At 40.6% G+C, this 14924-nt stretch overlaps 1 protein-coding gene across 2 annotated transcripts in view; it reads left to right on the forward strand.

Moving 5' to 3' along the window:
• Positions 1 to 14924, forward strand: part of Nha1 (Na[+]/H[+] hydrogen antiporter 1) — a 97989-nt gene that overhangs the window by 54849 nt on the left and 28216 nt on the right. For both annotated transcript variants that reach the window (XM_076802689.1, XM_076802688.1), the window contains exons 3-4: positions 5065 to 5329; positions 12466 to 12666. In XM_076802689.1, coding sequence (XP_076658804.1) covers positions 5065 to 5329; positions 12466 to 12666 — 466 coding nt within the window. The remainder of the gene's footprint in view (positions 1 to 5064; positions 5330 to 12465; positions 12667 to 14924) is intronic.

Here is a 14924-nt window from a genome sequence, read left to right on the forward strand (position 1 = left end):
TTAGCGTCACTATATTGTAAATTTCAACGCGACCGTATAAGCAAATCGTGTGCTGTGCCATAATCGTAGACTATCGTACAACGAATGAGAAATCCGAGAAGTTAGATGCCTCATTCCCAACAAATTTACTGTCCTGCCGTGCCATCCTCCACGTTACGGCAAATTACCATTTAGATACAATCTGCACGCATTTGCACTACAGGTAGAATGCAACAAACTGTACCGTAAAGTTTCCTCTCGTTTCGACAAAAATTCAAAAAGTTTAATATCTTGTCTGCAAGGATCAGTCGATAGGTGAACTATACTCTCTGGTTAACTTTTGTTTAGAAACAGATACGTCATAGTCTATTGGGTACGCGTATAAACGCAGTATTATTGTTGGCGTACCTTCAGTTTCAACTCGATCGCGTCAGTCATTCGTACACTATGCCATAGTAACCATAGAACGTCGGACAACAAATACGTCCAAGTTCGAGATCCCAGTTCGACGCTTTATCAAGAACAAGTAAACAATCCCACCAGGCTTTCCATCATGGCTGCAAATCATCACTCAGATCCAATCTGTTCCCATTGGACGATAGAATACAACAGCATTTCAAAATCTCTTGTCTGAAAGAATCTAAAAATTTATAGTACGTTCGAAAATAAAATTCGAGTTTAGGGACTTAATAATAAAATAATAAAATGCAACAAAATCTGCATCTTAGAATCCCTTTCTGTTCAGAAGAAAATACAGAAAATCGAACGCTTTATCCATATGAAGACTTCGCTGATTTGCAGCCATAAGCGCGAGCTTAACAAATCAGCGTTCTAATCCATAGCTGTTGCCGCAATCTCGAGGCATTAAACAATAAAACTCACGAAACCCCATCTTAGTGGCTCTTCTCGTTGAGAAGAAAATCCGAAAAGTTGAAGGCTTGATCCCGTTTTACGACGCTATAATCGAAATACTTTCGTTATCGCTCGCGATCGATCTTGATTCGGCTTATGCGATTTTGTTGTGGCGTCTGCATCGGCGACGACGCGCGAGCGGATCGATCAACGTGGCTCGAGTTTCATAATTTCGCGTGTTCAACGAGTGATTCTAGCGTGTTCGCATTTTTCCACGGGTAATTGTAAGTAGTTTTTTTTTTCGTGCACGGTCGAAAGAACCGATGGAAAGAGCAACTCGACGAAGTGATGAAAGGGAGAAAGATTAACGCCAAAACGGAGAACGGATTCGTAATTCTCGGCGGTTGCGGCGGAACGAGGTCGGGGCCAATTGGAATCGAAGGTCGAGCGATTAAATTCAGTCGCGTGTAAACTTCACCAACAGTGGAGGAAGAGGAGGGGGAGGGGTGTTGCCCGTTGTTTTGCGCACATTATAGCGAACCATTGATTTATAAATTAGAGTACGTTCGCTGGGTCCGATCGCGGATGGCCAAAGATGTAGGTCAAGTTCCCTCCTTCTTTTTTCTTTTTTTTTTTCACGACAGCTTTTGGCCGGGAAACAACGAATTCGAGGACGTGTGCCCGTCAGCGAATCATAATCAATCGCTGTTGCAATGCTCCGAATGAAAATCATACGATGGCGAGGCCGGCGGTGTACCCGTTGAAAAAGAGGATAGATCCCGGGGGAGAATGGAACTTGAAATATTTAAATAATCGCCCGGACAGAATGCTGGAATGGACATTTTCCAGTGGCGTCGCCGTTTAAATAATTTATTTCGGTTGCGGCGCAAGCCCGATACGTTTTTTACAGTTACACCCGAGCACTGTCCTCGCGAGGAACACCGACTCGGAAAATAAATCAGCCGACACGAATTTCCAGCGCCGCTTCCGTCCGCTACAATTGATTCCGTTTTATTGGCTTTAATGAATGTAAACATTAGTCATTTTTATTTTCGTGGCTGCCTAACGGAGCGCTTCGGGCGATTGGTAAAAGCAATTTTTCATGTTGCGGAATTGATATTTTTCAATGAAAGAAAAATAGAATGATCGAAATGATGGAAACATCATTTCAAACAGGCGGCTGATGGTTGGAAAGATAAAAATTCATGAGTGGAGACTCTTTTTGTGTAAATGGGGGGATTTAAACATTTGTTGTAAATAAATGGGCTTGAAAATGGCAAAGCGATGACTTAAACCACCCCTAATTTTATGTATTCTACGACATACAAACCAAGTTGGAATTTGATATTACTCGTATGCGAAAGAAACTGTCAGTGTTCGTCATTCTTCCCAGGATCTGACGATTTAAAAGAATTTTAAAATTCAATCGTTCGTATTTTACAAACGAACTGGAGATCAACAAAGTCATGACTTAAACTACCTCTAATTTGACGTATTCTACATTATACACACACAATCAGTTTTCATTTTTTTCATTTACATCAATAAACAATTGACGTCGATCTCTATCGTGCGGAGATTCGGTATAGAAATCGATCAGATTCAAAGGCGCGTATTTTAAAAACAAACTTGAAATCAGCAAAGTGATGACTTAAACCCCTTCTAAAATCAGCCGAGCTACACCCTGCAAGCCCAGTGACAATTCCACAGTCCGCGTGTGCGAGGGTAACTACCGATATCAAACTTTCCGCAAGAATCTCGGCTGAAAATCCGTGGGTCGACAGAGACGAGACAAGCAGGACCTAATCAGGGAGCCGGGCTCGGAACAAATCGGTGTTCCCGGTTGCAGGGGGTGGGGGTGGGGGCGGCGGGGTTCTCGTTGGGGATGTAAATGAAAATCGGCAAGCTCGAGGAGAGTCGTTCGGATTGGGAAAACGCGGAATGCGCCCGATGAAAACTCGGGATTCCGCGGATCGTTAAAGACGGCCGGGCGGGAACTTTGCGAAACCGGCTCCGTGGAGGCAGGCCGTCCGAAACTTATCCTATTACGAGTTTCTCGGCAAGAGAGCACGGTCTCGGTCGGGTAACCGGGTGCTTCTGCAAGCCATCGGCAATCTTCAGAGAGTGGGAGAGCGGCAGAGCGAGAGAGCACGTCGAATTAACACCGGGCGACGCAAACTCCGGCGATAACCTGTGCTTCCACCCCCGAGACGAGGAGCACGAAGGGCGGGCCCTCAAAGCAAGACCCGGGCAGAAGTGACCCACCGCACCCACCCCCTCGTCCGGGAACCGATTCGCTTGTCAAGGTTTTGGTCGAGAGGAATTCCGCCGCGTGATCAGCTTCAGCCCTTGCGAACTGGCCGACCGACTCTATCCCTAATAAACAGCGGTTCCATTACCCTTAGACAGTCGATGCTGATCACTATACCGTGCACGGTTGCGCATTTATAGTGTTTACGCATTTTTGAAACGCAAGAAAGGGTGTACAATAACGAACACTGATGACACGTCTATTCTTACCGTAAGGAATTTTTTAGTTGATAAAATGAACTCGTTCCTCAAACCGGTTTTTATCACATAATTCATGTAAGGTGGAGTTTACTTTAATTTAATTTATTTTCTGCGTTCATTGTAAACAAATGGTGCTACTTAGATTTTTCTTTCTTTGAACCTCTGTACCCTGAATTTTTTAAAAATTTTGTTCTAAACTCTACTTTTTTCAAAATCTACTTCAAAAGATGGTGCCAGTGTTTTTTAAAACTTGTAAGTATAGCACAAACACTTGGGACTGTATCCTCATGTTTATCAAACTTTTCAGTATTCCCTTGCCAATGTAAAATTGCATTTGTTCCTAATGCGTTTCTATTGTCACCACGTGAGAATTGATACGTTCATAAATTACCAAAGACTATAACAATCAAAATCTGAAACAGTACTCTCCAAAAAGTATCCGATTTCGCGTGGACTGACCCCGAAACAAAGGATTAATTATAATATCCTTCGTCCATTTGCTGGGAAAGCAGTTTTAGTAGACGATTAATTAGGCTGGCATGAATTAACACGACACAGATTGTGAATAATAAGCGTGCAATGCCCGACTGTGTTTATTAAAGTGTAATTTAACGCTACGAAAGTATGCTCGACGATAACGTGGCCCTGTAACATGCATTATTTTCTTATCGACGGTAAATCCGATCAAGTTAATTGTGTGTACATCACATGTGCCGATAAATCAAGTATCTAAATTAGTGGTTTGAAAACCGAGAGTGTAATACGCTTGTCAGCTATTCCTCTATCGACTAGAAACTGATAAGTGAACTGCGGATTCCGTTCTATTTATAGAGTGTACTACTGTATGATCAGCGCACGTAGTATTGTACTATGCGGGTTATCATATACACAATGACATTATAGATATAATACGCAATGATTACGTGTGTCATAGTAAATTGCTTCCTAATACTGACGAGATTGTATTTACTCAGACTTTATAAAATTTCTATTCTAATATGTGCGTCAATAAAAAAATTCATTCGAGAATTTCCGATGAAAACATTTTCAATAATGGCGAAAGAAAAATTCGGGGAAATTTTATCGATTCATTACAAAAATGGGTGGGGCAAAAAGAATTGGAAAATATCAAGATACATTTGCAACTTAATAAGACTACAAAAGAGAGAAATAAACTCCTGATTTCTGCGTTGTGCAAATAATGAAAATATTCAAATTTTATGCAAGTCCTGCAAATGTTTATTTTGCATAAAGGTTCAAAGTCTACTCTACTGTTAAGTATTCTAGTATACAGTATTCTAGTATACAGTATTCTAGTATACAGTATTCTAGTATACAGTATTCTAGTATACAGTATTCTAGTGTGTCCTTTCTTAGAGTATATAAATTTTTGATCCCACCTCAGGGATATCAAATATGTTACTAATTATTGGGATCGCAAACAATTTTGTATTCGAAATAATGAACCCACTCATTCATACCAACTATATTTATGAGAAGTAGAAGTTGCATCAGATTAAGTAAATGTTGCATCATAATTAGAATAAGGCAGTAGAAGCTAATTTAATATCAGTCTGCGATCGACTAATTATTGCGCGTCCCGATAACAGGAAAAGATTAATCGTATGCGACGGTAGAACCGAGCCAGAAAATTCGTTTCCACCGTATTGACGTTGGTCCCCCAAGGGAGCGGGTCGCTGATCCTGCTGTTTGTTGTTGCAGAAAAATCGCTCTAGTCATTATCCTCACCAGAGCCGGCCTGGATTTGGATCCGAATGCCCTGAAGAGCTTGAAAGTCACCGTACCGAAACTCGGTCTAATTCCATGGGTCGTCGAGGCGGTTGTGGTGGCCACGCTGACGAAATATCTACTCGGCTTGCCCTGGATATGGGGTTTTCTGCTCGGCAGTGTAATAGCTGCCGTTTCACCAGCTGTCGTGGTGCCTTGTCTCTTCAGGTTACGCGGCAAGGGTTATGGAGTCGCCAAGGTGAGATTAAACGATCACACACTTTCCCTAACTTATTACAACAACGACCCGCGCAGCATATCCCCTAATTTTCATTCGCAAAACATAACCTTCCTGCTCGAAAGAAACCAAAATTTTTCCATTTCATCCAACAACTCCAGACTTTCTATACATAAGATCTAAAAGAGGATCAAAACTCCTTTGATTGTGTGGAATTTTTGGGGATTCTAAGATAATTTTTAAAAAATTGAAACCCCTAAGTTAGCCCCTTGCACTACGATTTATTTTACGGTTCCAGTGACCAGAAGCAAACACATTGACGTATCGCTTTGCATATAATGAAGCAATAACGTTTCTTCGTTTCGGATGAAGAAGACTCGAGCCGACATCATTTCCATTTGTCTATCAAGCCTGACGGAGCATTCGCTTCGCTGTAACTTCGCGACACTTTGCCGAGGATTTCGCCACTGACAATCGGGCTTCCAAGCAAACGCGAAATTACGGCGCGACAGGGCAAACCGGTGTCCAAAAGAAATTTAATTAGTGCCGCTCCGCTTCCGGTAAGTTGAGCGGCGGGCGCAGTGTGTTCCGCGCGTGCCACGCTATGACGAACAGATGCAACTTCGCTGCATTACTTACGAATGCATCCCCTCCCGGGAGATGCGAAAGGATCGCGCTTCGCAGAGACATAATTCGACACGTGAAATTCACCGTCGGCCGAGTCCTGTTCGCGTCAAACAATCCGTCCGAGTTGTTTCGGATGTATTCGAACAACTCGAAACACTGCCTAATTTTTTCGACCGACCAAATCCCTACAATCTCGTGAATTCCAAATTTCATTCTTCGGAACATTTCTGCTTTGTCTTGGAACATGATCTCACGATTTCATTTTAGGTTGGAGAAAAGAAAACAAGCTTCTAATATACAAACTGCAAGCTCTTGATATAAAATGTACAAAGCTTGATATACAATCCCTTAGTACTACAATATACAAGCTTTTAATATACAAGCTTTTAATATACAAGCTTTTAATATTCAAGCTTTTAATATACAAGCTTTTAATATACAAGCTTTTAATATACAAGCTTTTAATATACAAGCTTTTAATATACAAGCCTTTTTAGGTTAAGAAGAGAGGTGTGGAACGGATTGTAACCCCTAGGGGAACAATAAATGATACTACTACTAATATACAAGCTTTTAATATACAAGCTTTTAATATACAAGCTTTTAATATACAAGCTCTTAATATACAAGGTTTAATATACAAAGCTTTTAATATACTGGGAGCCTTAAAATAAAATAATATCACGATCACAATCACAAATAAAACAATATAAAATCAGAATCAGAATCATCATTAAATCAGAATCTGTTCAATCTGTTGGATGTCTTAACACACCAAGAAGCACTTAAAGACACTTCAATAATTTGCGGTTTAATGACATTTTCTCAAAAGAAATTATTAGACTACCGGGACAATTTTAAGACGATTTATTAGATTACGAATGGACTGTTTTAAGCATTTATAACAAAAATAAATAGGTGAAGTACAAAATAGTAGGAACATGGAACGGGCAGCTGTTGCGTGTGAATTAGTACAGTGATTTCTCTATATATGTCGCCAAGGCCAGGACGATAAACGTCGCGAAACAATCCCCACTACCGCGGGGTATACCTCGTGAGGGGCCACGAAGCTCGAGAGGCCTTGAACGTGGAGGAGTGCAAACATAACACGCCTCGGGACTTATATCGAGAATCCACTGTATAGAGACTGCAAAGTACCTTGGAAAATTGGTTTCAAAAAATAGATAAATAATATTACGAACAGTTTTAGGCAACGTCCACCGTGTAATAGTGAAATGGTCTCGAGGATTAAATGGAAATTTCTCGTTTCTACAGAACGCAATATTCGAATAGGGTGAATTTTTGGCTCCAGAAGGCAGAATTATCTCTTTAAAGAGATAAAATGAGTTTCTATATTGCGGGGGCGGTCTGATCTGAATTCCTCGGACAGGGTCCGCCGCGTCTCGATAATCGATGTGGAAAACGAACGCAGTCGAAGAACTGGATCGGCTTTATTCCGCCTCGGCGGACACAATAAGAGGACCGGCCTGTGGTTCGTGGCCACGTGGTCAAGCTAGTTAAAATACGAAAACCGCGAAGGGGTGGGCGCGCGCAGACCCTAGGGAATCCGAACGGAACGGCCGATGACAATAAATTTGGCGAAAGATACGATACCGAATTAGATAGGATCATGGTTCAACATCGTTTTGTAATCGCGGCGAGTTACAGCGGTTGCTGAATCCAGTGAAATCTCCGTCGACCGTGTCCCATTTCGCGGGATCTGGGAAGAATAGACCCGTAAGAACAAGATGGCTGGGAATTCGGGTTCTATTCCTGCTCGGTTGGAACCGTCGGTTCGGCTCCCAAAGAAAATGCTGCAGCGGGTTCGCCAGAATCTCGTAAGAATTTCGGAAATTTGTATGAAAGCCAAAAGCTAAGTGATTTTCCCGAAAAGTTCACTGCACGTTTATAGAATTTGATTTTCACGATCTCTTAACATTCTTAATGGGTAAACACAATCTGTACGATTTCTTTATAGTTTAAAAATCTTTATAGTTTGAAAAAAAAAATTAAGGAGCTACAGTCACTCCAATTTGAAATACTGGTACAGATGACATGCTACAATTTTGTGAAAACTTATATCCACAACTTACTATATTTAATGATGGACAAACATAGTCTTTATGTTATTTATACTGTAGATATTTATGTATAGATAACGATTATACAATGCACCTTTAAATTTTGAAAAAATAATAGCAGAAAATCGAAATCTATAAAATTTAAATAAAAAAATTCGAGACGTTTAAAAAATTGTTCTCTATATTTTTACATTGATATAAAGAACATCTGCTACATTTTTAGTAATAATTTCTTTACATGGCTTATCAGTTTCAATAATGGACAGAAATTTGAATGGAAATCATTACACAGTTTCAGGGAGAAGTGTGTGAGGTTTCGGTCATTCGTTCTGAAATCGAGAACAATAATTTTGTAATCAAAGTCGATATTGTTGTAGGTAACCGAAGATCGTTATCGCCCCGTTTAAGTAGACAGGATCGATGTAATCGTGTCCGGACGCATTTTAAGTCGAGCGGTCTGAAACTCAAAGGGGTCGTGTCCATTTTCCTCGAATTAGATGGGATTAAAGTTCGAACAACGTTTCGTAATTACAGAAGATTACACCGGTGGCTGGACTTAACTAGATCTTTATCGATGAAGTTTACCGTGCAGCGACATTGTATCCGAGCTATTAGGGTCCTTAACCTAAGCTAATGCCTGCAACCAGTGTTTGTTCCGAAGTCGTCGATTCGAGAAATAAAATCCGATCCGACGAAATTACGGATTTTCGCGACGCGGTGTAATATCGCGAAATAATTAGGAGAAACGCGAACGGCAAAGGTATAATTATTACACTTCCAATGCACCGGGTACTCACGCGCGTTTCGAGAACCTACAATTTCTGCATTCAAGTGCATAAGCCGTCCCAATGAGAGTACTTGTTTGTAGCATACATACGATCTCGTATCGTTGCTATATTAAGAAATTGTCGCTGCAATTTGTCCTCGATTCTGACGAAGAATTCTGTATGCTATCCAAAGATATTCCCTAAAATTAATTTCTTTATAATTGTTTATTTTACTAGGATTCACTCGATTGTCAATTACAGTATAAAAAAGTTTTCACGGCGTGCAAAACGTTCTAGTTACATATTGTGCCAGAGATATATTAAAAATTACATCTTCCCTGTGAGTTATTGTTAAGTATGTTTGTTCTGAACTGTCCAAAAATAATTCACCATTAAAATCATTTTCTTTTTACTAATTTTAAAAAATTTTTTGTACTCGATATCTCATTAAGCTCAAAGTGCTATAGGGAATTGGATTGGTCGTGATCTCAACCATTACACCGTCAGAATAAAAATATAATACTATATGCTTGAATTCTTCACGTTGGTTTCATCAAATATAAAAAATAAAATAAAATATGAATTAGTCTGGTTTCCACAGGCTTTTGCAACGCTCGATTACCCTAATTCCCGATGGGCTTGTTTGCATATAGAAAATGATTTCCCAACGGGGAACAGAAGGTCCGTATAACTCTGTTCTTTCTTACGGAGCCTTTCGACTTCGCGATTTATCACTTCCCGTAAACTTCTTTGGGACGCTATTGGCTGAGCGGGCAAATGCACCGACTGCATCCTCAAGTTCACGTGACACGGTAAATAGACTCTTTAGCTCACGGAAAACCCATTTCGTGAAGGGGTCACACCATCTGGTGCACCGGCGGAGAATAGACCAGTCAATCTTTTGAAAATCAAAGCGCACTCCGCTGTACAACCTGCAACGAATTTTCTCCCGACAGTCTCTCGCGAAGAGAAACTATCTGGGATCTTTCTTTGCTGGAAATTCGTGCTTTTAGAACCGGTTAACCTTCCCTGGCTGGGAAATTCAACTTGCACGGTGCTTGATGCGCACCTTTGAAAAATATGAAGAACATCCAACACAGTGTAACATTCCAAAATGTTCTAAAAATTCACCATTCATGAAATAAATCCGGACTAGCGAGCTCGGACGATGTTATGAGTTTAATCATTATTTCTCGAAAAATACCTAAAGCTTGATAATATTTCAGAGTCAAGAGAAAAGTTAAAAGTCAAGAAAAAGAAGAAATTTTTTTGAGTTCAATAACGTTTATTCAATATCGTTATATTCGCATAAAACTGAAGTATTATTTGGAAATGGTTTATTTCAGTTTTCAGTTACGAATACGAGGGGATGATGGACATTTTGTAAAAGCGTTTCTGCCGGACGGTTTTTGACAAGCGACTGAGTAATTGGAACATTTGCTGGTACAGAGCGACGCACAGTCCTGCTTAAAATGATAAGCACAGAAATAGTAGCGAGAATAGGTGAAAGGGATGTTAGGGCAGAGAAAGGGAGAAGAGGGGGGGCTTAAATAATTCAGTTTAGAAAATGGGGTGGAAGCTGTTTGAAGAGTGCAAAGGCCATTCCCGAGAATGTGATATTCATGAGACGAAAGATCTAGACGCGGCTTTTTGTTTATTTCTTGGCCAGTTGTGGAACAAGCCAACCCCGGAGATGAAATTGAATACTCCGCGCAAAGTGTGTCGGGTAATTCGCATTATTACTCGCGATACTCGGGAACTGTAGGATTCCGATTTTGATGAAACTTTGCGGGATTCTCGAACAGTCAGAAGTACTGGTAACAGTTAACAGCTCGTTGCCACGGTAATTTTCGGAATACTGTGTATACTGAATTCAAGCTCATTTCGTACAACGGACTCCGAGGAGTGCGGTTGTAACTTCCGTGAATTTTTAAGCAATTTTAAACAAGCTTGAACAAATTGTTTCGAAACAAAATGTACCTTTCTAGAAGAGATTGATTCGTCAATGAATTTATGTTTCTCGGGATTAAAACTTTTAATCTTTGCATAACAAAATTTTTTATAACAGATTGAACCTTCCTGGTTGTTATAAAAAAAGGTTCAACTCAATCGGACAAACCATTTTCGAAATAAAAATTCATAAGTACAGAGGCTGTTTCGCGAAAATGAGCAGATAACAATTGAAATGTTCGGAGATCTGTATTATATAAACAAATGAAAAAACAAAAAAATGATGACTTAAACCCCCCCCCCCTAATTTCGCGTGTTGTACAACATGTAAACGAAATTTTAATCTCATATTTTATGAATACCAAAGAAATGTCAATTTGCACCACTTGGAGTTTCGGTTTAGAAATGTAATGACATTCGAAGGTGTGTATTTTTCAAACAAATGAAAAGTCAGCGAAACGATGACTTAAACTCCCTCTACTTTTGTAAATATAACATCACACTTGATTCTCAATAGCGAGTCCGAATGGGAAAGCAGTCGATTCGCCGTGAAACGATCCGAACTCATTTTTGAAGTGATTTATAGCGAGTACGCGGAGTACTCTGGTTCGAATACCTTACTCACAGCATGTGACACGAACCGCTGACCAGCTGGAACGTTTACCAAGGGACTTCTTTCCGAAGCGACACCGTTTGATTCCGGTTGGTCGAGAATCAGGATAGTCGGCGGACTTAAATCCCGCACGAGCTATCATGGCCGGATAGGTTTTCGGTGCGCCGAGGAATCGGTTCTCCGTTGTCGTCGGCGAGTGTCGTTAGATCATCCCCTACCTCTTCGTTCGGTCCCTCTTCTCGCCCCAACCACCCCCTTCGCAATTCTCTTTCCCTTCGATTCCCCCCGACGTCCTGGTGGATTATTTTCACTAGCTCGAAAGTAACCTTTCCGAGCAAACCAATTATACTCGGTAATCAGGTTTTTATGTGAAAGTAAGGGACCATGAAAAATTATGGAGGGGGTAACCATCGATTAGAACCATTCAAAACATTCACGGTCAGTCCAATCCGACACGGAGACCTGCCAGTACGAATATTTTGTGGTAATTTTAATTCCGTCTTGGAATTACTCTGTTCAATATTATTTCAGTCTTTTAACATGGAGTCGTAAAATAAATTCGTTGTGTCATCTTCAATACTTTCTTTTCATATATTATATTAGTTAATTCTAAGCTTTATATTCATGTGAGATCAAATTTCTGCAAACGCACGGTGTGTAACGAATGGAGATTAGGAAAAGTGGAAAAGGAGCTGATCAGCTACGAATCTCGCTGTGCTCGCTCTTTCCCCTGAAATCCTACATTCGTATGCAATAAATGCCATTCAAGCTTCACAAAGTGCGACATTTCATATGTGCCAACCTAATAATACTCTTCTCCTCAAATTTTCTTTGTTCCACGTCAGCGCCCCGTCTCTGTAATAAATTCAATCATTGTCCGGCAGAATATGAAACGCGATGAAACGGCAATATTGCACCTTCGTTAAATTTTATCAAGTACTTATCGTTCTATCAACCAGGATCCAATATTTCCGCGATATTTATTTTTCATTAATTCGTTAATAATTTGATCGTTGCACTCTGTCCTTAATATTGTTGCACACCGTGCTGAATATTAATCATGCACGGAATATTCAATATTTAATCGAATAATTTATTTAACATTATCATTTATTACAGGGAATTCCAACTTTAATTATTGCTGTCTCTGGTATCGATGACGCAGCTTCGGTCGCGATTCATGGGATAGTGAAGAGTATCATGTTCTCCCATGAGAAGTTATGGTACCAAATCCTTCAGGGACCTATCTCGATTATTGGAGGCCTTGGATTCGGCATTCTGTGGGGGTGGCTGGCCAAGTATGTTCCAGAAAAGGGTGACGTGAGTAGAACAAATTTTTTTATCAATTACGGGAGCAAATAATATTATAAGTGATTTTTCTGCTCAATTTTCTCGCTTATGAATCGTTAGAGAAATTATTTTAGTGATATTTTGAGGGATTAAGCAATAGACGAACTTTAAAGTGATATACAGGGTGAGTCATGAGTCGCGAACACACGGTATACTGCAGCTATAGACTATAGCTATAGGCAACGTTCCATTCAACTCGGGACAGTGCAGACTCGTTCACTGGGTCACATCGACTAGACATCGATACCGAGGTCCGATTATGTTTAAGGAGGCTCGCTGCCAAAATCCTCGAAAATGTCTCATCACCCGCAGCCGGGTCTAATAGGTCTTTTAACGCTGTTGGCCTTGTTCGTTGCAGTGTTAATTGCGCTTCACGAGGCGTGCAATTCCCGTCGCGTTGGATTTATCGATGGGAACCAAACTCTTTTCTTTGCTGTACCCCTTTGACTTTCATTTTGTAGTCATTTCTCCTCAACGGGTTTTATAATCACGATATTCTATTAAGATCAATTTTCCTCGTCGACTGAAAGACACGACAGCGAAAAAGAAATTAATTTTAACCTTTCATCTCTTACCCAAGAATTACCTTTTAGCGGTGCATACGGCGTGTCGCACAAATTTACAAATGAATTTTCTAATTTTTTCTTTGCTTGGTTTTCACGTCGGAAAGTGTTCTGAAACACTAATTCTTATACAAAATGAAAACTGCAAGACACAGGAGCTATTATACATAGACGTTTATTTCTCCTCTTAATAATTCCGATAATTTGACAATAATAGAATAGCGTAGTTCTTTAAATGTCTTCATTGTTTTACGATTGACCTACTCAGAAATGTTGACTTCGGCCAGGATATGATGATCGCTTCACCGTGAGGGAATGATCCGACTCCGGCGGCTGTCTTTTCCAGCATTAATGCTACTTCGCAAGTAGTTACAGTAAACGCACGGTGAGACGGTTGGATCGTAGCGGTTCGAATAGGCCGTATAATTAAAGCGAAGCCGCTCCAGGGTTATCACAATGCCTCGAATTCGCCGTAAACCGAAGGCATCGATAACGACGAAACTTTTTTCCAATTAGATCTCTCGAGTCGGTCAAACGGCAACAAACGGGGACGCACGGTCCGTCGAGAGATAGAAGGGATATTTCCATGGCTCGCGGAGGGTCGGTCGTTGCTTAAAAACGATTGTTGTTCCGTTCTCCATTCATCATTTACCGAATGCCGGCCATTCCCGGTGATTCACGGTGCCTTAACGGTTGACCCCGTCCCCGGTGGCGCAATAAAAGGCAACGCTGTTGGCAGTGCGCCCCCTTGGCTGTTTAACGCCGACCAGCACCTTCGACGCAACCCTTGCAGACCGTTTTGATACAATACGACCGGCAATTGTCCGTTACATGCCGGTTATGTAGAAAACGCGGGCAGAGTCGTTGGTTCTTTACTCGCCGGGTCGCGCGGCCGGAACGCTCCGAATGGCCCTCGACAAAGATTGCGCCATTGCTTTATTGTGTTCGCCGGAGCCCGCGATTCGTTTCGCCAGAAAACGGTAACAGGCTACCGCGAGAACGGTAATTGGAACAATCGAAACTGTCTCCGTGCTTGCCCTCCTCTTCCGAAGACAGTCCGATTCCACGTTATCGCGTTGATACGCGGCCACGCGAAATAAGAATTAATTTTTTATATTGCCAAACCAATTTTTCAGCAGAAAAATAATCTCATGGTATATCGAACCTTGCCGATTGAAAGAAAAAAAAGTTCGACTTGATCGGACACGTAGTTCCCGAGATAAAAGTTCTTAAGTGCAGTTGCGTTAGTGCCAACTATTACACGTTGAATGTCACGTCACCAACATGTGGGTGACGGAATTATTTGTGCAGGTTTTAAAATGAATTTTTGCGTGGATATATTCATTGTACTAAACTTGATTAGGATCTGTAACATGTAAGACAGATGGAGGATTACTCAGTATCATACATTTAATTTTTTGCAATTTTTATTTCATTAAATAACTTACTTTGATTTTATGGAATTTTTGGGGTTTCTAGTTTGGCGATAAAAGTGTTGATAGGCAAAAATTGGAGAATCTTGGGGGTCTGTATTTTGGAAACGAGTTCGAAATCGGCAAAGTGATGACTTAGACTACCCCTAATTTCATATATTCTACGTCGTACGAACTAAGTTTTATTTTTTTATTTTACGAATACCTGAGAAATAATCATTTGATGTCATAT

The sequence above is a fragment of the Halictus rubicundus genome, chromosome 17, assembly GCF_050948215.1.
Source record: "Halictus rubicundus isolate RS-2024b chromosome 17, iyHalRubi1_principal, whole genome shotgun sequence".
NCBI lineage: Eukaryota > Metazoa > Arthropoda > Insecta > Hymenoptera > Halictidae > Halictus > Halictus rubicundus.